Genomic DNA, 26,317 nt, shown 5'->3' with positions numbered 1-26,317 from the left:
TAACGTAAACCTACGTGTGACACTAATAAAGGTTATACATCCCTTCACACAGCAGGATGGTACAAGGCCTGTGACTACCCTGAACACACCCCATAAAAAAACCCACAAATAAATAACCCCTATCCCACCCTCCACATCTCCCCAGTCCCCGAACATCAAAACCACCTCAGTAAAACGAAAAAAAACAGGAAGAATGATAGAGAGAACATAGCAAAGATAGAGAAGTGTACAATAATTGAACTGACGACAATATCATCAATGGCACCGAACAACAACATTTTAAAGTATTTACAGATTCCCAATCCCCTGGTGTGAAAACAACTTGCCCGCCTCCTCCGGGGTGTCTAAAAAGTACTCCCGTTTACAAAAGGTGATCCACAAACGGGCTGGATACGACATTCCAAATCGCACACGTTCCTTATGCAGGACCGCCTGGACTTTGTTGAATCTGGTGTGGCATTTATCCAGTTCTGTCCCTCAATCAGGGTATATTCTGATTACATTCGCTTCACAAGAGCTCTTCTTCGCCTGCCTGGCCCACCTCAGAATTTTTTCGTTGTCCTTTGGCTTTCGTCTCAGCGCTCCGTGCGCGCGATCAATCTTGGGGTCATCTGGTCCTCCTCTATCAGCCCAGCACACAATTCTCATTCTGCACTGCCAGCATCTTCGCCAATAGCTTCGCATCTACATTTAACAATGAGGTGTGAGTGCCACAGAGGTGAGTGCTACTAACTAAGCCACAATTACTGCTTGAAAAGGGGGTATATTTGTTACTTTGGAGCATAATAAGTTCTGTTACTTGAAGTAGGGTGGGGAAAAAAGGAGGGAAAATGCTGGTACGAAATGAAAATCGCTTATTGTCACAAGTAGGCTTCAAATGAAGTTACTGTGAAAAGCCCCAAGTCGCCACATTCCAGCGCCTGTTCAGGAAGGCTGGTACGGGAATTGAACCGTGTTGCTGGCCTACCTTGGTCTGTTTTCAAAGCAAGCGATTTAGCCATGTGCTAAACCAGCCCCAGTGGGATACGACAGGGGATCCCTTGTACCTTTCTAGCAATTTGTTCAAAGATTTAAGAGCCAATTGTTGAATCCAGCAGGAATGAAATCACAAGACAAAATGATGAAAAATAGGTACATTGTTTCATTTGAGATCAGATAATGTGGATATACTTGGATCAGCTAGTCTCATGATTTTCCCTGGGAGTTCCTGCCTTCAGATGCATGGCAAACTCAACTGCTCTGTGAAATTTTAAGATGAACATTTTGAAACAGAAATAAATGAAGTTAATTCTCAACATATTGGGCGGGATTCTTCAGTCTGCCAGCCATGTGTTTCTCGGCCGCGAGATTCTATCTTTCTGCTGATTGTCAATGGGATTCCCCATTGTAACCACCCCACACTGCTGGGAAACCCACAGGTGTGAGTGTTTTGCCGATGGAAAAAGTGAATCGCAATGATTGGAGAATTCCGGCAATTGTTTTTATATCATTGAAAGGATAAGGAATAAATCATCCCAATATATCTAAGTATTCTCAGCTATTCAATTTAAGCAAAATGGGTGTGAATAGAAACTGAAAGTGAAGTCCAGAAACAGACTGGAATTCAAGATTTCAATTAGGGCTTACCAGTTCTATAGCCATGCACTTGTGTCTTTGCGAAAGCTGCTTGTGACTGGATAATAAAGCTCAAGTGGAGAACATTTTTTTGTGGGCAGCACGGTGGCATAGTGCCTAGCTCTTCTGCTTCATGGCGCCAAGGTCCCAGGTTCAATCCCGGCTCTGGATCACTGTCCATGTGGAGTTTGCACATTCTCCCCATGTTTGCATGGGTTTAGCCCAGTGTGCTAAACCAGCAGGTCAGGTGGATTGGCCAGGCCAAATTGCCCTTAGTGTCCAAAAAAGGTTAGGTGGGGTTACTAGGATAGGGTGGAAGTGTGGGCTTAGATAGGATTATCTTTCCAAGGGCTGGTGCAGACTCAATGGACTGAATGGTCCCCTTCTGCACTGCAAATTCTATGATTTACAGCTCCAGGGTCCCAGGTTCGGGTCACTGTGTGGAGTCTGCAGGTTCTCCCCGTGTCTGCATGGGTTTCCTCCGGGTGCTCCGGTTTCCTCCCACAAGTCCCTAAAGACATGCGGTTAGGTGAATTGGATATTCTGAATTCTCCCTCTGTGTACGCGAACATGTGCCGGAATATGGCAACTGGGGGCTTTTGACAGTAACTCCATTACAATGTTAATGTAAACCTACTTGTGAGAATATGGATTATTAAAAGAAAGAAATAAAAAAATTTGAAAAGGGAAAACAAAACAAATATTTACACTTTGACTGCGAGAGGTGTACACTCCCTCTGCATCGAATGTTGGGTGTAATTTGCATGCACATCACTTCCTTGCCCTGTGTGCATCACGTCATAGAAGGAACAGCAAGCGCTGCTGCATCATAGCGCCAGGGACCCGGGTTTGCTTCTGGCCTTGGGTGAGTGTGTGGAATTTGCACATTCTCCCAGTGTCTGTGTGGTTTTCCTTGCGGTTCTCTGGTTTTCTCCCACGTTCCAAAGATATGTAGGTTTGGTCCTAAATTGTCGATTAGTGTCCAGGAATATGCAGGTTATGTTACGGGGATACGGGTGTAGGGCTGGAAAGTGGACCTGGGTGGAGTGCTCTTTCGGAGGGTCGGTGCAGCCTGGATGGGCTAAATGGCTGTCATCTGCACTGTAGGGATTGCATGATTTCAGTCATACCAGTAGGAAAAAAAACTACCTGAATGGAAATCAGAATGCAGCAATTCTGCACTTGGTAACTTTCAACAAAACGTATCCTGAGCCACACTCTATTTTATCAAATAGGCACGGTTTCCTCTTCTCGAATACAGCACTCCTATTCAGCTCTCATCTCCGCCTCATTGGCGATTTTCTCAATCACAGAGACTGCTTACGTCAGCTCAGCTTCAGGATACTGTTAATATCCTTAGTAAAATCTTGCCTGTCTGGACATCACACAAATCTGCTCAACATCCATTCCTCGCCATAAACTTCACCACGAACGCCGATCCAGTCAGGTGGTGTCCGCGAGGGGGGCGTGGCTGGGGCCGGGGGCGTGGCTTCAACCGGGTGTTGGGGAGCGGGGGCCGGAAATTCTGCAGATGCCTCAGTCTGGCGCCGGAATTCAAAATTGACCTTTGCGCTAACGGTTTTTTTTCTCCCGCGGGCGGAATTTTCCGGAAGTTTACAGTTTGGAGGCTACGTTAAAGCGAGGTCTCCTTGTGTGAGTTTCTGCGCAAATGGTGAGTGAGGCGAACTACGGCCCGGCAGACGCTCAGTGAGCACCGGCAGACCCATGACGGCTTCTCGCTCTGCACCGGCGCATCTTGTTTTAGTTTAATCAACTTTAACTGTTCGGCACCCGCAAGCTGCTGGGAATTCCGCGGGATGTTATAAATAGTTTACAATACAGATAGCGAGGCCCTTTGGTTATAAGAAACCTATCTAGTCTAATCCCATTTCCCAGCACTTAGTCCGTAGCTTTGTATGCTGCTGATTTCTTAATTACTGTTTCTTCCCTGAGTGACAAGGAGCTGGTTTCTGATTGTGATTTCACATCTGTTTCTATTGTCTTCTAATAAATTGTAACCTTGATTTTTTTTGGTGCTTTAGAGTTCCATCTACTTATTGCCTCCTATAAAGTTGCTAATTCAGAATTAATTAGGTGGGGAATTGTGCACTTGCACCATTTGTTTGGAGCGTCTAGTGTGTTGTGAAGACACCCCGCCCCCCCCAAGAATACTTGTAATTAAACTAAAACTAACCTTTGTCAACAGCTCATGGTTGACATCTCCAAGAGCCTACGAATTGTAAGCCTCCCGTTCATGCGTTGGCTGGAAAAGAGCCGCACATGTGTGCTTTACATGTTTTAAATGTCGGTCAGGTCCATGCACGTGACCAACAGGACAGAACTGAACACAAAGGTCCCATATACCTGCACAAAAAGGGAGAACTCAAAAAAAGGTTAAAATATCCAGGGGAAAGCGAGAGAGACGGAGAGGTATTTTTTTTTTTAAAAGAGGAGACGGGGAGAAGTTAAAAATGAATTTCACAATAAGGGAAGAAGACAGAAAATAGATATGCCTCGAATTATTTTTAGAAGTATAGAGGTGTGTCATGACACACAAAAGCTTGGGAATCACTGTCTTACAGAAACATTGCGTATGTAATGTGTTTGGACAGGCTGTGCCAGTTACCTGAGCGCTGGCTGTCATTCTGTGCCAGGTTTCCAGAAAATAACTTGGCTGCTTTTGTGAGAATGTTACATTTTTATACTAGTGATCTGCATTTTTTTCCACAGGTGAACATATAGCATGTCTGTGACATTGTATTAACATGGACTGGTTCGTAAATGTTAACTTTTACTAAATGGTAAAACACAAATGGTAATACTGGTGAACAGTGCCCAAATGGATGAAGAAACACGCAGCCTGTTCCAGCGTGTAGCTGGTCGACTTGGTTGGACACAACACGGTTGTCTGAATGCGATTGAAGCACAGGTGACGATGAACCTATAATCTAGAATGATAGAGCTACATTTAATGCTGTATATATGGCACCTTTTATACCACCAGCCAGATAATGAGGTCAGGAACGATAAATTATATGCCCTTACATTTGGAGATTAAGGGGTGATCCAATTGATTAAAATTCTAACAGCACTAGACATGGTAGATGCAAGCAGGATGTTCCCAATGGTGGGGGTGTCCAGAACCAGGGGTCACAGACTGAGGATGCGGGGTTGACCATTTGGGACAGAGATGAGAAATGTCTTCACCCAGAGGGTGGTGAGCTTGTGGACTTAGTTACGACAGAAAGTAGTTGAGGCCAAAACATTATAGGTTTTCAAGAAGTAGTTAGTCATAGCACTTGGGGCAAAAGGGATGGTGGGGAGGCGGAGTCTGGATTAGGCTATTGAGTTGGATGATAATGAATGGCGGAGTGGGCTCGAAGGGCTGAATGGCAGCCTCCTGCTCCTATTTTCTATGTGACGTTTTAAGGTAATTGAAGGAGATGATTGCGAGAAACTACCTGGTCTACTTCCTCAGGAAGGGATTCCAGAATAATAGAGATTATCTTGTATAGATACAAATTTTTTGATATAGCTCTTTAATGTTTTAGTGTTCCATGGTGCTTCACAGGAGTGTTGTAAAACAAAGTTTAACACTTGAGCCACATAGAGATATTAGGGCATTTAGTGAAGAAACATCTTGGAGGAGACGTGAGGAAGGTACATACATTTAATGGTGAAATTCCAGAATTTAAGTCCGACTGCTGAAGCTACAGTCACCAATGGTGGAGTGATCTAAACGGGTGCATCAGACATGCAAATTCATCATCAAGAAAATAGCTTACTTTAATTGTGCTGCCCTTATTAACATGACCTTGTATCTGGTCTAGTGATAAGTGGTAACATTACCTATGTTGTGTACTGGAGGTTTGGTGCCTTTTGTTGTTGGCAAATATGGTGGTTCATGATGGCTACTACCTTTTTTATGCATGAGCTGCTTCGAGCTTTTAAAATCATAGAATCTGCAGTGCAAAAGGAAGCCATTCGACCCATCGAGTCCGCACCGGCCCTTGGAATGAGCACCCTACAGATCACGTCTCCATCCTATCCCTGCAATCCCATCGAACCTTTTGGACACAAAGGCAATTGAGCAGAGCCAATCCACCTAACCTGCACATCTTTGGACTGTGGGAGGAAACCGGAGAACCCGGAGGAAACCCATGCAGACACTTGGAAAACGTGCCTACTCCGTGCAGTGACCCAAGTTGGGAATTGAGCCCGGGTACCTAGTGCTGTGAGGCAGCAGTGCTAACGCTGTGCCACCGTGCTGTTATTCATTAGCAGCTTAGTTGATTTGAACCGAGCCTTTTTGTTTCCTTACCCATAACTACATGGTTTCCCATGCCCGCTTTACTCAAATTTACTATTTCTGTCAGGGATGTTTCTGGAGAAATTGCGGGTGAATTTCTATATTCTGTATTTTTAAATATTGCATGCTCTTGCCTCCTCCTATCTTGGTAATCTCTTCCAGTGCTGCAACCTCTTAACTTGACCTGACACTGGGCAGTTGTTCATATGTCGTCTAGTCACATTGGTGACTGCTTTCAGTTGCTTATGCTTTCAGCTGCATAAATTGGCATCATGTCTTAATCTTCTTTTTAGGATTCCTCCTGTAGTCCACCCGAAACAAGCTTTTCAGCATCCCTCCTAATATTTTCTATGATTCTCTGTTTCTTTTATGTTTTGTAGTGCATTACAATATTTTTCTATGTTAAAAGTGAAAAGTATATCAATGCAAATTTAACAATTGATGTAGGTTAATGTAAAGATGCATGTTTTGTTGCATGGTCTTTGTTGGAAGATATAATTTAGCCGTAATCATGATGGAAAGTGTTCTGAAGAAGCTAGTTGTAAGATATCTACATTATTTCAGCACTGGAGTTTTTGTGTCCTATCTTATTTGACATAACAGTATTTTATTCTTGTGCCATTCCAAAAAAATATCCAGTTTTGCATTGCCTGCTATTTTTCAGCTTCAGGAAAGAATCAAGAAGTCCAAGCAACCCGTGCAAGATAATTGTGAAGATGCTGCAATTAATTTAGAGTCGGGAACAGAGGAGAGTCCAAATACCTGTGACTCATGTGCGTGCAAGTTGTTATTGTCTAGTTCAGAAGATGAGACTGAATTGTCACCAAAAATTACTCCAGAAAACAGACCAGAAGAATATAACGAATGTGCACTGACAAATAAAGTAGGTGAGAAGCTGCAGAACCATTGTGGAACCATAGTCATCTCGGACAATGATGATGACGATATTGAGATTTGTAAGCAGGTGTAGTTTATTGCTGTTTTTGCTTTACCTGTAGCATTTATTACACGCAACATGTTTCTGTACTAAGATATTTATGTAACATAAAGGGAGGCAGTGGTGTGTTATTGTCAAAGGACTAGTAATTCCGAGAACTGGGAAATGCTCTGGGGACCCAGGTACGAATTAGATTGTGAAATTTGAATTCAGTTTGAATTCAATAAGTCTAATTATGATGATGAAGCCATTGTTGATTATTGTGAAAACCCATAGAATTTACAGTGCAGAAGGAGACCATTTGGCCCATTGAGTCTACACCGGCCACTGAAAGAGCACTCTACCTAAGCCCACACCTCCGACCTAATTCTTTTAACAATCTTTATTGTCACAATAAGGAATACATTAACACTGCAATGAAGTTACTGTGAAAATCTCCTATTTGCCACATTCTGGTGCCTGTTTGGGTACACTGAGGGAGAATTTAGAATGTCCAATTCACCTAATAGCACATCTTTCATAGCTTGTGGGAGGAAACCGAACACCCGGCGGAAACCCACACACACTGAGAATGTGCAGACTCATACAGACAGTGACCCAAGCTGGGAATCGAACCTGGGACCCTGGCGCAGTGCAGCAACGTGCTAACCATAACTGGGTAACCCAGCAACCACATCTAATATTTGGACACTAAGCTGTAAATTTAGCGTGACCAATCCACCAAACCTGCACATCTTTGGACCATCTCATTTATTGATGCTCTTTAGGGAGGGAAATCCGCCATCCGTTCCTGATCCAACCTACATGTGACTTCAGGCGCACACAAATGTGAACATAGAACATACAGTGCAGAAGGAGGCCATTCAGCCCATCGAGTCTGCACCGACCCACTTAAGCCCTCACTTCCACCCTAGCCCCGTAACCCAATAACCCCTCCTAACCTTTTTGGTCACTAAGGGCAATTTATCATGGCCAATCCACCTAACCTGCACGTCTTTGGACTGTGGGAGGAAACCGGAGCACCTGGAGGAAACCCACGCAGACACGGGGAGAATGTGCAGACTCCACGCAGTCAGTGACCCAGCGGGGAAGCGAACCTGGGACCCTGGCGCTGTGAAGCCACAGTGCTATCCACTTGTGCTACCGTGCTGTTCACAAATGTGGTTAACTCTGAAATCGCCTAGCAAGCCACTCAACTGAAGGGCAATTAGGGGTGGGCAACAAGTGCAGGACCAATCAGTGACGCCTACATCCCATGATTTAAAAAAAATAATTCACATTCATAACCTTGAATGCTATTGAAAAAGTTTTTAAATAGCCAGGTAAATGGGTTTAAGTAACTTTAAAGTGGAAAAACAATGCACAAACAGTTGAGAGAGTCAGTAGTAGAGTAAGAAATATATATTATGGTGTTATGTGGGGTAAAGGTGAATACAAATGAGGCCTTTTGTGGATGAAGGTGAACACACAAAGCATGGTAAGATTGGTGAGATGCAGAATATGTGATAATATACCTGGCTCAAAAAGGGCAAGAGTGGGCACAATCTTTTCCTCGCTACAAGGTGTTAAGGAAAGAAAGGAGGCAGGGTGGTAGTGTTTAATTAAAAACATTATAGTGCTGGAGAGAGCAGATGCCCTAAAGGGATGTTAAAAGCATTACAGTGCTGGAGAGAGAAGGGACGTTAGCCCCAAAGAGTAAATTCACGGGGAAACTAGAACTGCAAAGCTAAAGTTTAATTATGATGGGAGAGTGCATTATTCCTATCCCAATTTATAATATGATTCAAGTAAACTGCAGTGGTTCTGTAACCAGACACGCATGTCTGCATGGAGTCTGCACATTCTCCCTGTGTTCTGGAGGATTTGGATGATCAGTATGTTTCCTGTCCAACAATAAAGGATGCATTATTGAATCTTGTTTTGAGGCAATGAGGTGGATCTGGTGTTAATAGGGAAACACTCGATGACCATTGTATCATAAGGTTTAGCTTTGGAAAAGGGCAAGGGCGGCATGGTAGCATGGTGCTCAGCACAGTGGTTAGCAGTGTTGCTTCACAGCTCCAGGGTGTCGGGTTCGATTCTCGGCTTTGGTCACTGTCTGTGCGGAATCTACACGTTCTCCCTGTGTCTGCCTGGGTTTCCTCCTGGTGCTCCGGTTTCCTCCCACAGTCCAAAGTTGCAGGTTAGGTGGATTGGCCATGCTAAATTGCCCTAAGTGTCCAAAAGTCCTAAGTGGCAGGGATACTGGAATAGGATGGAGGTGCGGGCTTAAGTAGGGTGCTCTTTACAAGGGCCGGTGCAGACTCGATGGGCCGACTGGCCTCCTCCTGCACTGTAAATTCTGTGGTTCTATGAATCTGCACGTTCTCCGCGTGTCTGCATGGGTTCTGCATGAATCATAGAATTTACAGTGCAGAAGGAGGCCATTCGGCGCATTGAGTCTGCACCGGCCCAAGGAAAGAGCACCCTACTTAAGCCCACACCTCCACCCTATCATAACACCTCCACCCTATCCTCGTAACTCCAGCTAACCTTTTTGGACACTAAGGACAATTTACCTCAGCCAATCCACCTAACCTGCTCATCTTTGGACTGTTATAGAAAACCGGAGCACCCGGAGGAAACCCATGCAGTCACTGGGAGAACGTGCAGACTCCGCACAGACAGTGACCCAAGCCGGAATCGAACTTGGGATCCTGGGGCTGTGAAGCAACTGTGATAAACACTGTGCTGCCCACACAAATTTTACAATCTAGAGTAAATTATAGTAAAATGAAGGTGGACCAATTGGGATGAAATCTGATCTGGTCCAGATGAATTGGAGTCAAAGATTGGCAGGCAAAACTAACTGGACAAAATGCAGCCTTTTAAGCGGAGACAGTTTGGGTATTGTTGATGTCTGGGGGTTAGGTTATGGGGATAGGATGGAGGAGTGGGCCTATGTAGAATGCTCCTTCGAAGGGTCAGTGCAGACATGATGGGTTGAATGGCCTCCTTCTGCACTTTACAGAGTCTATGATTCTGCACTCAAAATGGGGGAAACTAGAATGAGAGGGTAAGGTGAAGAAGAAAAAAATGTGTCTTGACATGTCAGGTTGATTTATACCAGTGAGATCTCGGCTGAATATGAAACAAGGGGAAATGAGAACATGAGAAGGGACTGGTAACCAACAGAAAAGGGCAACCAGAAGACCTCTGTGGACATATATTTTTAAAATGTGGTAAAAGGAGGAATAGGACTGTTCGAGCAGCAAAAATGGTTTTGGACTTGGAGACAGGTGTGGCTGAGATACTAAAGAGTACTTTGCAATTGTAATCACCAAGCAAGATACTTCCAATTTAAAAGTGAGAAAGGAGCTAGTTAGGAGATAGTTAAGACACTGGTTGGGCTAAACATTGATGAAGGAGAGGTATGAGAAAGACTGGTTATTCTTTGAAGCTGAAAAGTTATTAAGACCTGAGGATAGGAAGAGAAGTCAGGATGGAAATTGAGACAACACTGGCCATAATCGTCCCAACCACCTCAAACATCAGAGTGATGCCGGAGGATGAGAGTCGTAAATGTTACACCTTGTTTGAAAAAAAAAGTTGTAAGGATAAGCCAAGTAACAACATGCTGGTCAGTTTAACCTCAGTGGTGAGAAAGTTTTCAGAAATGATAATCTGGAGCACAAAAGTCACTTGGATTAATTGAGCAAAATTAGCATGTATTTGTTAAAGCTAAATTGTGTTTAACTAAATTAATTTGAATGTTTTGAGGTTTGTGGATAATGTGGTGTACTGGTACTTTCAAAAGGCTGTTGATAAATGCCGTGTAACAGTACTGTCAGCAAAGTTGAAAGCCATAGAATAAAAGGGTCAGTGGCAATATGGATCAGAACTTGACTGAGTGACTGAAACCAGAGAAAGTGTCTTAACAGCATTGCTTGTAGGCCGGGAGGGGCAGGAGCGTATGGTTGTTTTTCAGACCTGGGTGAGTTGCATGCAATAAATTTCTGCTTTAGATGGCCCAGTTTTAAATAGTTCCTCTTCAACATCCTGGATAAAATGGGGCTACTATATTGACTTGGCATCGGGATTTTCGTTCTAGCGGCGATTCATAACCGGGCCAACTAAGTGTCATGTGACTAGAACGGTTTGTCCTTTTTCAGGAAAGCAACTACAATGTACAGCAGTACGGTAGCACAAGTAGATAGCACTGTGGCTTCACAGCGCCAGGGACCCAGGTTCGATTCCCCGCTGGGTCACTGTCTGTGTGGAGTCTGCAAGTTTTCCCCGTGTCTGTGGGTTTCCTCCGGATGCTCCGGTTTCCTCCCACAGTCCAAAGACGTGCAGGTTAGGTGGATTGGCCATGATAAATTGCCCTTAGTGCCCAAAAAGGTTAGGAGGGGTTATTGGATTGCGGGGATAGGGTGGAAGTGAGGGCTTAAAGTGGGTTGGTGCAAACTTGATGGGCCGAATGGCCTCCTTCTGCACTTTGTTCTATGTTAAGCAAGTAATTGCTGCAGTAGAGTTCCCAGATCTCTGTATTTGGAGCATTCCCTTTCTTAGTGCATATTAATGACAGCCCAGAATTTGGTGTCCAAGGCGCAATTTCAAAATTTGCAGATGATGCAAAACTTCAGAAAGCTGAGAGACGAATAATGATGAGCCTCGAGGATAAATACAGGCTGGTGGAATAGGCAGACACGTGGCAGAGAAAAAATATGGGAAGGCATAAATAGTATATTAGTAGAAGGATTTGGAGAGGCAATATAAAATAAGGGGAACAATTTTAAAATTTATTTTCCAATTAAAGGGCTATATAGCGTGGCCACCTATCCTGCACATCTTTGGGTTGTGGGTGTGAGACCCACACAGACACAGGGAGAATGTGCAAACTCCACATGGATAGTGACTTGGGGCCAGGATCAAAGCCGGACCTTTGGCGCCGTGAGGCAGCAGTGGGAACCACTGCTCCACTGTGCCGCCCCAAGGGGAACAATCCTAATGGGAAGTGCAGGAAAAGATGAACCTGGGGATATATGCACCTAAATTGTTGAAGTTGGCTGGGCAAGTTGCAAAAGTGGTTAATAAGACACATGGAATCCTGAGCTTTATGAAAAGCGACACAAAAGTACAAGTAATGAAGAACCTTTACATAAAACTGGTTCGGCTTCAACTGGAATATTGAACTTTGGGCTTCGAACATTAGGAATATTGTGCATGTTCAGGAGAGGGCACAGACTCCTGCGCACACTTCCTGTTAGCATCTGCACTTAGCTGGAGGGCTTGATTTAAATGTGGCAAGTTTTCATAGGCAGTTTAAAAATCTGGACTTAAAAATTTATAATATGCAAAAAATAGTATACCTAACCTTAAATAGGTGTGCAATTTAATCTGCAGCCTTTAGCTCTGCCTCTGTGTGCCCATTGAATACAGAATTAAGAGAATGCTGTAGAGATGAGTGTATGCTATGGATTGGAGAAAATGAGGCAGTAGGGTGGAAGAAATTTTAAAATGAATCTTTGGTAACTTGTTTCTTTTTCTTTCTTCCCCACTCTACTTCGGAGCTGCTTTCAGCTTTGAATGTAAAACAATGACTAGACATGTAAAATCTTGGTATCTGGTGTGGATAGACTAAAATTTGTGGCCTTTGGCGGTATTTACATTTTGTTACCTTAACCTTCAATGAATTTAGAGTGTACATCTGCTCAGCAAAAGTTTTATTTGTAGGAAATATGCTATTTAGCTGAGTAGAGGACTGACCTTGCTTCAAAGATGAGCTTTTAATCAGTTTATCTTGTCTGGAATTGGTGACAACCTCTGGCTCGGTGAGGTGACTGAATAGTTTGATTGAAGATTTTATTTTAGGTCCAGTATGTATTATAATTCTGCTTCCACCACTTTTAATTTTTTAATTATTAGAGCTTTTGAGGAGGGGGGAATAATGTATAGATTATGTACAGGCTGTGTGTGTCATGCGCCAGTTAAGAAATACAGTATTATTTCAAACTTTCTTCCCTTGTTTCTCTTCCATGAATACCACTCCATCAACTCTCACGGCATTGTTGTAATTTTACAATCCAGTATCTTGTTTTTACACATTTTACAGGTGCTAACTCTGATATCATCCATACGAGGCCATTAAACACAGATTCCACATCAAGATGCGTCTCGAGAACTAAAAATAAAAGGTAATAATATTATAATCGCTTATTGTCACAAGTAGACTTCAATGAAGTTACTGTGAAAAGCCACTAGTCTCCACATTCCAGCGCTTGTTCGGGGAGGCTGGTACGGGAATTGAACCCCCGCTGCTGGCCTTGTTCTGCATTACAATACAGCTGTTTAGCCCACTGTGCTAAACCAGCCCCTGGTGCAAGTATACTGGAGACTATGGATGCTATAGCTTCTATTTCAATAAACCCTGATGGGAAAAGGAACTCTGGTCGTTTTTTGTAGTATACCGATGGTGCAAATGTTGAGAACAATTAGTGGCATTAGTTAGCTATCCTTCCTTTCGTTGATTTTAACCTGTACAAGAATATACCTGTTCGATAATATACCAACACCCATGAAGTTGGTGCTCAATTGCTTGTTGATTTAGTCATATGCAATGTGCAGAAGGAACTCACTGATCTCTGGATGAGAGGCTTCAGTTGTGAGAGGTTGGAGAAGGACTAAATACTTAATTAGGATGGAGATCTGATTGGATTTGATAAAAGTAAATCAGGACTGACTTTCTACTAGTTAGTGATCTCGTAACCAAAGAATATAAGATCACCAAAAATAGCACGGTAGCTTAGTGGTTAGCACAATTGCTTCACAGCTCCAGGGTCCCAGGTTCGATTCCCGGCTTGGGTCACTGTCTGCGGAGTCCGCACGTTCTCCCCGTATGTGCGTGGGTTTCCTCCGGGTGCTCCGGTTTCCTCCCACAGTCCAAAGATGTGCAGGTTAGGTGGATCGGCCATGCTAAATTCCCCTTGGTGTCCAAAATTGCCCTTAGTGTTGGATGGGGTTACTGGGTTGTGGGGATTGGGTGGAGGTGTGGGCTTGGGTGGGGTGCTCTTTCCAGGTGCCGTGCAGACTCGATGGGCCGAATGGCCTCCTGCACTGTAAATTCTAAAAAATAAAAAAAAAATTTTATGCAGCAGGTCAATTCACATCTTCACCTATATGCAGTGACGGCAGCAGAATTAATTTCTAATTTTTAAAAAAGGAAGTGGATAAAAGGGCGGCACGGTATGCACTGCTGCCTACGCCGTTGAGGACCCGGGCTCGATCCCTGGGTCACTGTCCATGTAAAGTTTGCACGTTCTTCCCGTGTCTGCATGGGCCTCACCCCCACAACCCAAAGATGTGCAGGTTAGGTGGATTGGCCACGTTGAATTGCCCCTTAAGTGGAAAACAAAATTGGTTATTTTAAATTTTTTTAAAAAACGAAGTGGATAAAAATCTCAAACAATTAAAAGAAATTGTAAGCAAATACAGATAACTTAAGTGTAAAACTGCGACACCTGGTAGAGTTTCAAGACCACAGAACAACGCGGCGCTTTGTAGCCAAAAATATTTTTGAAGCATAGTCGCCATTTAAAATTTTTAAAAATTTGTTTCTTTGATGTGGGCATCGCCCTAAATTACATTAGTGAACCAGATGAGTTTTTGTGACAATCGACAATGGTTTCATGGTCATCATTAGACTTTTAATTCCATATTTTAAAATTCAATTCAAATTCCACCATCTTCCCTGGTGGGTTTCGAACCCAGGTCCTCGGAGCATCACCCTGGGGGGGTGGGCTCTGGATTACTAGTCCAGCGACAATACCTCTACGCCACAATTGTAATGTATGTAATTGGAATGCCAATTTGGACGGGACGCGCACAAACTGCAATATGATAGCGATGCAATAATCGTTTTTTGTGAAGTTCATTTGAGAAATAAGTATCAGCCAGGTCACTGGGGATAACATGCCCGCTCCACTTCAAAATAGTGCCATGGGATATTTTGCTCCTATCCGAGAGAGAAGATGAGTCTTAGGTTAACACATCATCTGAAAGGCATCAGTGCTATGAATTTCTATATACAGAAATCATTCTAAAGGCCATTCTTTTGTTCATGTTTTGTCCATATCAGACCTGACTATATTTCGGAACTAAGCACAGATTCCAGTGCGGATGAAAATTATGAAAAATGTGAGTAGAATCTTAAAATGTATGTTTAAAGTTTACCTTTGTCTTCAAGCTATGGAGAACTAAACGTTGTACATCACCCTGTTTCTATATTCAGCATACCAATGTAAGTACGTAATGAATAATTTCAGTATAAAAACAAATACAAGAAACTGCTTCAGCCTGGAGTAATCCAATATGCAGCAGTGCAAACCTAATTCAGTTTCCATACTTGCCATCCTATTGCTCTATTGAGAGGTGCCGATTTGTACTGTATCTGAGGAATATTTGTATCAAGAGCAGCATTTAACTATGTGATGTTGGATCCAGAAATAGAACAAAATGAAAAGTCAAGGAGCCACTCAGCCCATCAAAGAAAATAGACTAAATGAGAGACTACTGATATGAGGAGGAACTATTTTTTGCAGAGGGTGGAGAATTTGTGGAACTCTCTGCCCCATAGTGCAGTGGAATCTGAGTCATTAAATGGTTTCAAGAAGGAGATAGATATATTTCTGATTTTAAAAACTGGTTAAAGGGATATGGGCAACAGATGGGGAGGTGAATTTGAGATCAGCCACAATCTGAATGGCAGAACAGGCTCCAAGTGCTTAATTACCATGTTCTTCAAATTCCTATGTTTTTTTCCTATTGGTCAGACCTTGAAAGTAAGGATTTTTGGAGCCAGCAATTTCCTCCCCACTACTTCCAATAAGTAGAAATGGTGCAGTCTCTAATTGCTTGCTCTAATAGAACATAGAACAGTACAGCACAGAACAGGCCCTTCGGCCCTCGATGTTGTGCCGAGCAATGATCACCCTACTTAAACCCACGTAACCCGTATACCCGTAACCCAACAATCCCCCCATTAACCTTACACTATGGGCAATTTAGCATGGCCAATCCACCTAACCTAAGATGAAAATGAGTCTGTTGCAGGAGCTTGAAGCAGGAAGCATCGCAATAGCCTCACAGCTGAGTTGTTCCACTTTTCTTGAAGTATGATTGGCTCTTAATTTGACTGACAAAATTGCTTGTGCAGCAATGTGCTTCCTGGATGAAGGTAGGATATGTGCAAATGCTTTTCCCCATTGGTTTTGAAATTCCCTGTTTTTAGGGCAAGACCTACTTGTTGGCTTCATTTCTTTGCAATGAAGTAGGGAAAGATGCTAGGGTCAGAAAGCTTTTGTTATAACTCTGCATGGGGCTCATCCAGCTGGGGATGATTGTTCCCTTGTGCTGATTGGGCTGTGAGTTAACCAGCACTGGTATTACAGGTCAGCTGCTGTAGCAGCTGATAGAAAGAAGTAAGGATCCTGAGATGTGTAATGGAGTCCTGTGTAAATGCTGCTGTTAAGCTGAGCTCTTTGCATTCCCCTTTGCCATTTACTTTATTAGTGATGAGGATGAATTGGAACTGTCGACCACCTTCCCCGAAATTTTGTTGATTGAGGTATGGACTTTTCTTGCTGCTGGACTCTTTTTCGGAACCTGTATTGAAACGTGAGGTGAGCAATAGCCGAGGATTGATGCATGCTTGTGGAGTGTTAGTGCTGGGAGAGTTCCTGTCTGATGTATCCGACAGTACCAGAAGCGCCGTCAACATGGCGACTTCTGGCAATGGTCGTGCAACGTTTTCCATTTTTGGACATTTCGAGATGCTGGCTTGCTGTGGCATAATGGTTTACTGGGGAGTCCTTATTGGAGTTGGCCACGGACCTTTTGGACTGTCGTTGGGGTTTGTGACTGCGGCATTGATTTTGGAAGACTATTGGTTGGGTCTACAAGATGGACTACATGGTATTTTACATGGGTACTGATACTGCAAGGCTGCAGGTTTTGTGTCTTCCAACACTGTTGGTGTGTGTGGACTCTGCATTTATTTTTTATGCGACTGATTGAATTGATACTGTATAAATTCTGGGGTGACAGCTCCTTGAGCATTTGGTGGGTGCAGTTAATACCCTGTTTGTATGTTGATGCTCTGGCCAGTGTTTTTGGGGTATATGGGGTGTCGTATTGGGAGTTGTCTGATCCCCCAATCCCCTTGTGGCTGAAAATTACGTGGTGCTGTTCAGGCCTTGAGTCGATGGGTCAGCCAATATGGTGCGCACCGTCACCAGGCTCGGTTGTCAGTGGCTTTGCCCTTTGTGTGGTTAGTGGGGGTGTTGAGCTGGACATAATGGGCGGGATTCTCCCATCGGGTGGCTAAATGTTGACGCCGGGATAAAAACGGGAGTCAACTCTGGCGTCAACAGGCCCTCCAGCACCCGATTCTCCGGGCCACGGGGCCAGCACGGCGCTGGAGTGGCCCATGCTGCTCCAGCTGCTGACCCCGGCGTCAACTGGGCGCTGCTGGATCTGCGCATGCACAGTGGCACTGGCACCAACTCGCGCATGCACAGTGGCACTGGCGGCAATGCGCGCATGCGCAGTGGCTTTCTTCTCCCCGTGGTAGATAGGAGGCCCCCCGGCTGAGAGATGCCCCGTCCCGGATCATGGGCCAGGCCACAACGGAGCCCCTCCCCCCTTCCCGGGGTTGGACCCCCCCCCCCCCAAACCACCACCACACACACACAGGCCGCCTCCGGACCCTTCAACGGCGAGGTCCCGCAGGCTCAGAGCATGTTAGAATGGCGCCGGCGGGACTCGGATTTTTTGCTACGGCTGCTCGGCCGGAGAATCGAGCAGGGGGGGGGGGTGCATGCGTATAGTGGCCCCCGACCGGCGCCGACCTGGCGCCAATGACGTGGCCTGGTTTGCGTGGACCCCGGGGATTCTCTGACTCGGTTTTGGGGGGGGGGGGGGGGGATCTCGCCCAATGTTCGGCAGGGTGTGCTATGGTCTGTCATTTTTCCCCCTTTTTGTGGCGCTTTGTTGGGCCTGAAACACTTTTTTTTTTGTTATTGTCGTCTGGCCATTGCGGTTTTGTTACCGGTTTTTTGTCCTCCTTGGTTTTTCTTTGTCCTGTCCTCCTCCATGGTCTTTTTTTAAAGTGAATTTTCGATCTTTGGGGAGGGGTGCTATAACCCTGTGTGGGACTCGTCCAGCTGGGGATGATTGATCCCTAGTGCTAAATAGACTTGTGTGTAGGCCTGCATGGATGATGAGCGTTACTGAACACTTGTTTTTTAGCGAAGAAACAAGTAATGGGAGTATGTGCTTCATAGAGTGTGGGCAAGCAAGGAAGATGTTGAATATTATGGACTGCAGAAGAAGTACATTATATTTGTGGGCATTAGGAATAAGATACAGCTCTGTTTAATTTGTACTACTTTATTTGTGTTTTTTGAATTTAAATTTTTTTTCCAAATAAGGGGCAATTTAGCATGGCCAATCCACCAACCCTGCACATCTTTGGGTTGTGGGGATAAGACCCATGCATCACTGGGAGAATGCACTGGGGGCAGGGGGACAAAATTTCAAAGTTAGGATCTACCAATCCACACTGCACCTTGGGATGTCCAGTAATAACACCAAATGGGATCATAATGTGACAGATTTCCTGAAAGTGGGGCAGCACGGTGGCGCAGCGGCTAGCGCTGCTACCTCATGGCGCTCAGGACTCGAGTTCGATCCCTGTCACTGTCCATGTGGAGTTTGCACATTCTCCCTTGTCTGTGGGTCACAACCCCAAAAGATGAGCATAGGTGGATTGGCCATGCTAAAATTGCCCCTTAACTGGAAAAAAATAATTGGGTCCTCTAAATTTATCCAGAAAAAGATTTCCTTAAAGCTTTTCTGAATGGAAGGCTGTGACTAGTGGCGTTCCACAGGGATCAGTCCTGGGGCCTTTGCTGTCCGTGGTGTATATTAATGATTTGGAAGAAAATGTAGCTGGTCTGATTAGTAAGTTTGCAGATGACACAGAAATTGGTAGAGTTGCGGATAGTGAAGAGTATTGTCAGAGGATACAGCAGGATATAAACGGTCGGAGTCTTGAGCGGAGAAATGGCAAATGGAGTTTAATCCGGCCAAGTGTGAGGTAATGCACTTGGAAGGTCCAATGCATGTAGGAATTACACAATATATGGTAGAACTCTTGCGAGTGCTGACAAGCAGAGATATCTTGGCGTGCATGTCCATCGATCACTGAATGTGGCAACCCTGGTGGATAAGGTGGTCAAGAAGGCATATGGCATGCTGGCCTTCATCGGTCGGGGCATTGAATATAAAAATTGGCAAGTCATGTTGCAGCTGTACAGGACCTTAGTTAGGCCTCATTTGGAATATTGTGTACAGTTCTGATCGGCACATTACCAGAAGGGTGTGGATGCTTTGGAGAGGGTACAGAAGCGGTTTACTAGGATGTTGCCTGGCATGGAGGGCATTAACTATGAGGAGGGGTTAGCTAAACTCGGTCTGTTCTCACTGGAATGACGCAGATTGAGAGGTGACCTGATAGAGGTCTACAAGATTGAGTGGCATGGACAGAGTGGGTAGTCGGATGCTCTTTCCGAGGGTAGGCGAGTCGGGTACTAGTCGGGTTTAAAGTGTTTGGGGGAAAGTTTTTAGAACAGATGTGCAAGGCAATTTTTTTTTTTTTTTTTTTACACAGAGGGTGGTAAATATATGGAACGCGTTGCCTTGGGTGGTGGTAGGGGCAGATACAATAGTGGCATTTAAGGGACAGCTAGACAAATATATTAATAGGGTGGAAATGGGAGGATACGGACTCTTAAGTGCAGACGGTTTTAGTTTAGTTAGGTACCATGGTTGGTGCAGGTTTGGAGGGCCGAAGCGCCTGATCCTGTGCTGTATTATTTGTTCTTGTAGTGTCCAATAAAGGTTAGGTGGAGTTACCGGTGCAGATTCGATTTTAGAATTTTATAAATGGGGACATTGCCATCAAATAAAGAAGCAACAACTTTAATGCAATGACATGTCCCATGGCGTTATAAGGAGATTAATAGCCAAAAACCTCCAAGCAGAGCCTGCACCTCACCCTGATCAGACCGAAAACGATCCATTTAACTGCATTTGTTGAAAAAGTTAGACTTATGATCCTCAAAGCAGAAAAACTCATCCAATGCAAGAATCCTCAGAGTAACGAAGAAAATCATTGTGAAAACTCGGGAGGGCAATGGCATAGCGATACTGGCACTGGGATAGCAATCTAGAGACGAGGAGTCATTCGCTGGGGACGAGGGTCGAATTCCACCATGGTGAAATTTTAATTGAATTTAAAATCTGGAATTAAAAGTCAAATGGTAACCATGAAGCTATTATCGATTGTCGTCAAAGCCCATCTGGTTCATTAATGTCCTTGAGGAAGGAAATCTGCTGTCCTTACCTGGTCTATGGGCAGCATGGTAGCACAGTGGTTAGCACAGTTGCTTCACAGCGCCTGGGTCCCAGGTTCGATTCCCGGCTTGGGTCACTGTCGGGGCGGAGTCTGCACGTTCTCCCTGTGTCTGCATGGGTTTCCTCTGGGTGCTCCAGTTTCCTCCCACAGTCCAAAGATGTGCAGGTTCGGTGGATTGGCCATGCTAAATTGCCCTTAGTGTCCAATAAAGGTTAGGTGGAGTTACTGGGTTATCGGTGCAGATTCGATGGGCCGAATGGCCTCCTTCTGCACTCTAATTCCTATGCTCACTTTTTACAACACAAGTTGCTCTCAGGTAAATTTCAAGTGTTAGTTGATGGGTCGGGTTGGGTTGGGGATTAGGGGAAAGCAAGTCAGGTGGCTGGTGCTGGTTAGGATGGGTTGTTCTGGGGTCTGGGGAGCTGGGTAGTTGTGGGGGGGGGGGGCGCATTCAATTTATAGTTACCGGGGAGTTGAACTAGGAATTTTCTGTCCAGAATTTCCCTCTTTTTAATAAATTTAGAGTACCCAATTAATTTTTTCCAAAAAAGGGGCAATTTAGCGTGGCCAGTCCACCTAACCTGCACATTTGGGTTGTGGGGGCGAAACCCACGCAGGCACGGGGAGAATGTGCAAACTCCAGATGGACAGTGACCCAGAGCTGGGATAGAACCTGGGACCTTGGTGCTGTGAGGCAGCAGAGCTAACCACTGTGCCGCCGTGCTGTCTAGCATTGCCAGGATAACCGTCCAGTAACTAGGTCAGACTCTCCATAGTCCCTGACTCCAACACATCGTCTGAGACTTTTTTGGATGGATTTGGGGAGCAGAACAATTGCCCTTCAGAAGTTCAAACTTCCCGGACAATTCCTGTGGAGTCAGTGCATTTGGGCTTTTGGAGGTTCAGAATGCGCAGCTTGGGATGTATGTCCGGTGTCTGATCTGGAGACTAGAAGAACTGGGTCATTGACTGATCATTTGGTCATCTAAGCCAAAAAAGGTGTGTTTTAAGGAGTGTCTTAAAGGAGGAAAGTGAGGTAGCTAGCCATAGACAGTGTATTCCAGAATTTGTGGGTAGGAAGATTAGACATGACCACCGATGGTGAGAAATGGAAATTAAGAATGCACAAGAAGTCAGAATTAGAACAGCACAGATATCTCTCTTGAGGGTGTGGGATGGAGATTACAGAGAAAGGGAAGGGTGAGACCATGGAAGAATTTGAAAACCAGGATGAGAATTTCAAAGATGTTACTTGATAATAGCAAGTCAAGTGAGCCCAGAAGTGCTGGGGGGTTACGGACTTTCTGCAAGTGAAACATAAGTAGCAAAGTTTTGGATTAGTTTACGGAGGATAGAATGTTGGAGCCCGTAGGGCACTGGTATTGTCACGTCTGGAGATACCAAAGGCATGATTGAGGATTGGGTGATGTTACGAAGGTGGAAATAGACAGTCAAAATGATTAATTTGTACAAAATGTTGCTTGGGTCGCAATTGGAGCATTGCGAACTATTACTTGTGCAAAGAATATTAATGCCACAACAAGCATGTAATGTAGACTTGCCAGAATGCTGCCAGGTATGGGCAGCTATAGTTATGAAACGATGCTTGAGGAACTGAAACTATTTCCATTGAAACGCAAAGGATTAAGACCATATTTAGCAAACTTTGTTTACTGTGGAGAGCATTATGCTCATCGTCAAATTAATTCAAAATCAATTGAGGAAAAGGTTTAATTGAAACCTCGGAATTTCAGATTGTCACAAATGATAGAACCAGGGACCTGAGCTTAAGCTTTAAAGACTTCATGGATAGTTCAAGCTTAAGAGCTTATGCAGAGTGTGATAAACCTGTGGGTCATGTGTTATTTATCTTGGGGTAACACGGACTGCAACTGGATGCAGTTGTACTTGAAAGTAGACTCCAAACTGTGATGTTAGTTCAATACGCTTTCAATATGCACACAGTTCGCTGTGGGTTTGACACTCTACTAATCTAAGTGTGCTTGCAATAACTAACTAGACCAGACTGGCTCTGAGCCACGTGTGGAAGGTGCTAACTGATATATGCACCCTGACTGCCACTACATTTGTCACCAGTGGAAAAGAGGCAGAGTGTTGATGCCTCGTGTGTTTTATAGTGGAAGATCACCACCTAGTGTTTTGCCTGGTGATTGGTTGTGTTCTGTCCTGTGTGTTGATTGGCTGTACTGGGTGTCTTTCACTGCCTGTCTTTATCTCAGTATGTGCACGAGTGCATATTATGACATCTCCCCCTTTTTAAAAAAAAAATGTAGGTTGCTTGGAGCATATGCAACTGTATTTTCATGTATAACTATTTACATTAAATGGCGAATGGATGAATATATACATAAAAGGTGTCGACCGTGCAGATACAGAACAAAATTTACAGGATAAATGTCTATAAGTCTAATCTTGGCGCTTGTGTCTGATCCTTGTTGACCGCCTGAGAGGTGGAGGTGGTGGGGACCACGGCGCCATGACAGGCGGGATTGCTGCCAGATTGGTGGCCTCTGGTGCGAGGTGTCCGGAGTAGGCATAACAACGTATGAAAAAGTAGGATCTGGTAGTGGGCAGGCAACTTTGCGCAGTGCCCTTCTGTTGCGCCTGATAGTGGATCCATCAGCCATACGAACTACAAACTATCTGGGAGCAGCCTGTCGAACAACAACAGCTGGAGCTGACCAGCTTCCACCAGGTAGCTTGATCCGAACAGCATCTTCCGGAGATAGCACAGGCAAATCGGTAGCATGAGCATCGTACGTCAGCTTTTGCCTGTTTCTGAGTTGCTGCACCTTTTGCAGCACTGGGAGGTGATCCAGGTCTGGTCATTGTATGGCTGGAACAGTCATTCGCAGGTCTCTATTCATGAGGAGTTGAGCCGGAGACATACCGGTGGACAGAGGGGTTGCCCTACACGCCAACAGCGTAAGGTTGAAGTCAGAAGCAGAGTCCGCAGCCTTGCAGAGCAGTTGCTTTACTATATGGACCCCTTTCTCAAACTTCCCGTTGGACTGTGGGTAGTGTGGGCTTGAGGTAATGTGGTTGAATTGATACGACTTGGTGAAATTGGACAACTCTTGGCTGTGGAAGCAGGGACCATTGTTACTCCTGACAGTGATTAGAATACCATGCCTGACAAATGTCTCTTTGCAGGCCTTGATGACTGTCCTTGATGTGAGGTCTGACAGCTTCACAACTTACGGGTAATTTGAGAAGTAATCTATGATGAGCATATAGTCATGCCCATTGACGTGAAAAAGATCGATTCCCACCTTAGACCATGGAGAGGTCACGATCTTGTGTTGTTGGAGTGTTTCTTTTGTTTTGAGAAGGCTGGAAACGCTGGCCGGTCGCACAATTGAGGACCATGCTGGCTATGTCCTTGCTGATTCCAGGCCAATAGACAGCCTGCCGGGCCTACACTTTTCGACACTTCGGTGTCCCTCGTGGATTTGTTTGAGCACTAAGCTCTGCAGACTGTGAGGAATAATGATACGCTCTAGCTTGAGGAGGATCCCCTCGACAATGGTCAGGTTGTCCTTCACATTGAAGAACTGTTGCACGTTTTACTTGAGTGTATTACGCGTTTATTGGAGTGTATTAACACGCCTCCGTTTAAAGGCCGTGTGCTTAACACTGCTACAGCTCTGTATGTGTAATTTCAGCTCGGAGTCGCCAGGTGTCGTATATAAACACCTCACAAGTATCTCAAGGTCAGGTTCAAAGTAATAAAACTATACACCGATTAGTAAGTTCCAACGATCAATATTTATTATACAAATATAATAAATACGCATGCACACGCTAAAGACTAATACCTATTTCTACTATTAAACGACTAAATACTTATCTAAGTGGGAACCAGCAAGGTCAGGGGACAAGGCCTTTGTTCCTTTCTGGGCTGCACCTTCTGTTCATTACTAGTCGAATACTGTATAAGTAATGCTGGGTTCACGTAGCGAGCATCGTTTTGGGACTTACTGAACGATGGCTGGTGCTCAACGGCTGGTGATGGAAGACAGGATCAACGGCTGGAGTCGGAGTCAGGATACAACAGCAGATCTGGGTCGAAGTCAAAACAGCAGTCCAAGCCGGAGCACAAAAACAGACAGAACCATGTGCGGGGTCTATCTTTATAGGGGCCCCCAATGTCCGTGCCTTTTCGGGGCGGGCTTTACCTGCCATGCATCGATTGGATAATTTCCCAATCGATGTCTCACAAATCCCCCAATCTGAGGGTCTCTTCTCGATGGGTGGGGCGGTCTCTAGGGTCTTTTGTGATGGATACTTCTGGTGCCGTTTCGTCTGGGCGTCCACTCAAAGTATCCATTCAAAACCAAATGTTGCTATTGTGTGTGCCCAGATCTGGATTGCCTCATTACTATGCAAAGCGTTTTGCTATTTACACCTTTGGTTGAGATCTTCCACCTGGCCATAAACTAGTTTTGCTACGTGCAGAATGCTAATTAGCTTTTGCAGACTGCTTGTCCTGGCTAAACTGCTTTCTCCCTGCAGTCTTAGCAGTTCTCCATTTTGTTAGCCCAGTGTCCATCTTAGGTGGCTACAGAACTGAGGGCATTGCACTTTTTGCCAGCCATTTGCAAGGTGGTGCATTACACACTGGAGAAGAGGGTCTTTGGCAGTCTCTTCACGAATGCTGATCACTCTTTCATCTGAGGCCGGGATGTTGCTGGCATACACCTGTGCCTCAATCTGGGGGATGAAGTCAACCTGTTCACAGGGTGAGGTGATGGAGCGGGACTGTGCATCCGCAATTATCAGCTCCCTGCCTGGTGTGTATACTAACTCAAAATCGTATCTTTGGAGTCGAAGGAGAATGCGCTTAAGCCTGGGTGTCATGTGCTTCAAGTCCTTATGAATGATATGGACCAGGTAGACGAGGCCTTGGTGGAGGAACTGAAGGGTAAATGGGAAGAGGAGTTGGGTGAGGAGATTGAGGAGGGGACGTGGGCGGATGCCCTGGAGAGAGTGAATTCCTCCCCTTCCTGTGCGAGGCTTAGCCTCATACAGTTCAAGGTGCTGCATAGGGCCCACATGACTGGGACGAGGATGAGCAGGTTTTTCGGGGGCGAGGACAGGTGTGCTAGGTGCTCGGAGACCCCAGCGAACCACGCCCATATGTTTTGGGCGTGCCCAGCGCTGGGGGAGTTTTGGAAGGGGGTAGCAAGGACGGTGTCGAGGGTGGTGGGATCCAGGGTCAAGCCAGGCTGGGGACTCGCAATATTTGGGGTTGCAGTGGAGCCGGGAGTGCAGGAGGCGAAAGAGGCCGGTGTTCTGGCCTTTGCGTCCCTAGTAGCCCGGCGGAGGATTCTTCTTCAGTGGAAGGATGCGAGGCCCCCAAGCATGGAGGCCTGGATCAATGATATGGCGGGGTTCATCAAATTGGAGAAGGTGAAATTTGCCCTGAGGGGATCAGTACAAGGGTTTTTTAGGCGGTGGCAGCCTTTCCTGGACTTCCTGGCGGAACGGTAGGGGAATAGGCCGGCAGCAGCAGCAACCCGGGGGTGGGGGGGGGGATTTGGATCGGGGGGAGGGAGAACTGTGTACATGGGTCTGTGGGATGTGGCGGGTGTTATCTCTTTCCCTTTTGTTGTTGGGTGTTTTTTTTGTTTTTTTTCTCTTTTGTTTGTAGTTGCTTTTGAAGTTGGGTGGGAATTGTTCTTGGGGTGTTACCGCGGTTGTTTTGTTAATAGTTGAGTTGTTTATATTTTGTAAAAATTTCAATAAAAATTATATTTTGTAAAAATTTCAATAAAAATTATTTAAAAACAAAAAAAAAAATGAATGATATGGACCAAGGGTCTGTGGTCAGTCTCCACTGTGAAGGTTGGTAGACTGTAGACGTAGTCATGGAACTTTACAATGGCGGTTAGGAGGCACTTTTTTTTTTTATCTGGGCGTACCTCTGTTCAGTAGGAGTCATGGCCCTTGACACATAAGCAACTGGAGCCCAGGACGA

The 26,317-nt window shown here is 45.0% G+C and overlaps 1 protein-coding gene and 1 long non-coding RNA gene across 5 annotated transcripts in view; one reads left to right on the top strand and one right to left on the bottom strand.

Annotated features, from left to right (window-relative positions):
- Positions 1 to 259: 259 nt before the first annotated feature.
- LOC119951140 lies at positions 260 to 3,078 on the bottom strand. Of its 2 annotated transcripts, none has more exons than XR_005457511.1 (2): positions 2,323 to 3,078; positions 260 to 684 (listed from the first exon to the last, which is right to left on the bottom strand). It is a non-coding gene; the product is annotated as an uncharacterized LOC119951140 (long non-coding RNA). The 2 variants fall into 2 exon arrangements; XR_005457510.1 differs by having other exon boundaries at positions 2,764 to 3,069.
- Positions 3,079 to 3,153: 75 nt separating this feature from the next.
- gcna (germ cell nuclear acidic peptidase) overlaps positions 3,154 to 26,317 on the top strand; it is a 79,308-nt gene continuing 56,144 nt past the window's right edge. The window contains exons 1-5 of one of the 3 annotated variants that reach the window (XM_038774144.1): positions 3,154 to 3,286; positions 4,345 to 4,543; positions 6,588 to 6,810; positions 12,955 to 13,036; positions 14,977 to 15,035. In XM_038774144.1, the coding sequence (XP_038630072.1) occupies positions 4,427 to 4,543; positions 6,588 to 6,810; positions 12,955 to 13,036; positions 14,977 to 15,035 (481 nt within the window). In that variant the 5' untranslated portion in view covers positions 3,154 to 3,286; positions 4,345 to 4,426. Of the gene's footprint in view, positions 3,287 to 3,824; positions 4,045 to 4,344; positions 4,544 to 6,587; positions 6,880 to 12,954; positions 13,037 to 14,976; positions 15,036 to 26,317 lie in introns of those variants that run through there. The other 2 variants (XM_038774142.1, XM_038774143.1) reach the window with 2 other exon arrangements.

Source organism: Scyliorhinus canicula, chromosome 17 (assembly GCF_902713615.1).
Source record: "Scyliorhinus canicula chromosome 17, sScyCan1.1, whole genome shotgun sequence".
NCBI lineage: Eukaryota > Metazoa > Chordata > Chondrichthyes > Carcharhiniformes > Scyliorhinidae > Scyliorhinus > Scyliorhinus canicula.
The sequence above is the reverse complement of the archived record's forward strand: the minus strand, read 5'-3'. Positions and strand labels throughout refer to the sequence as shown.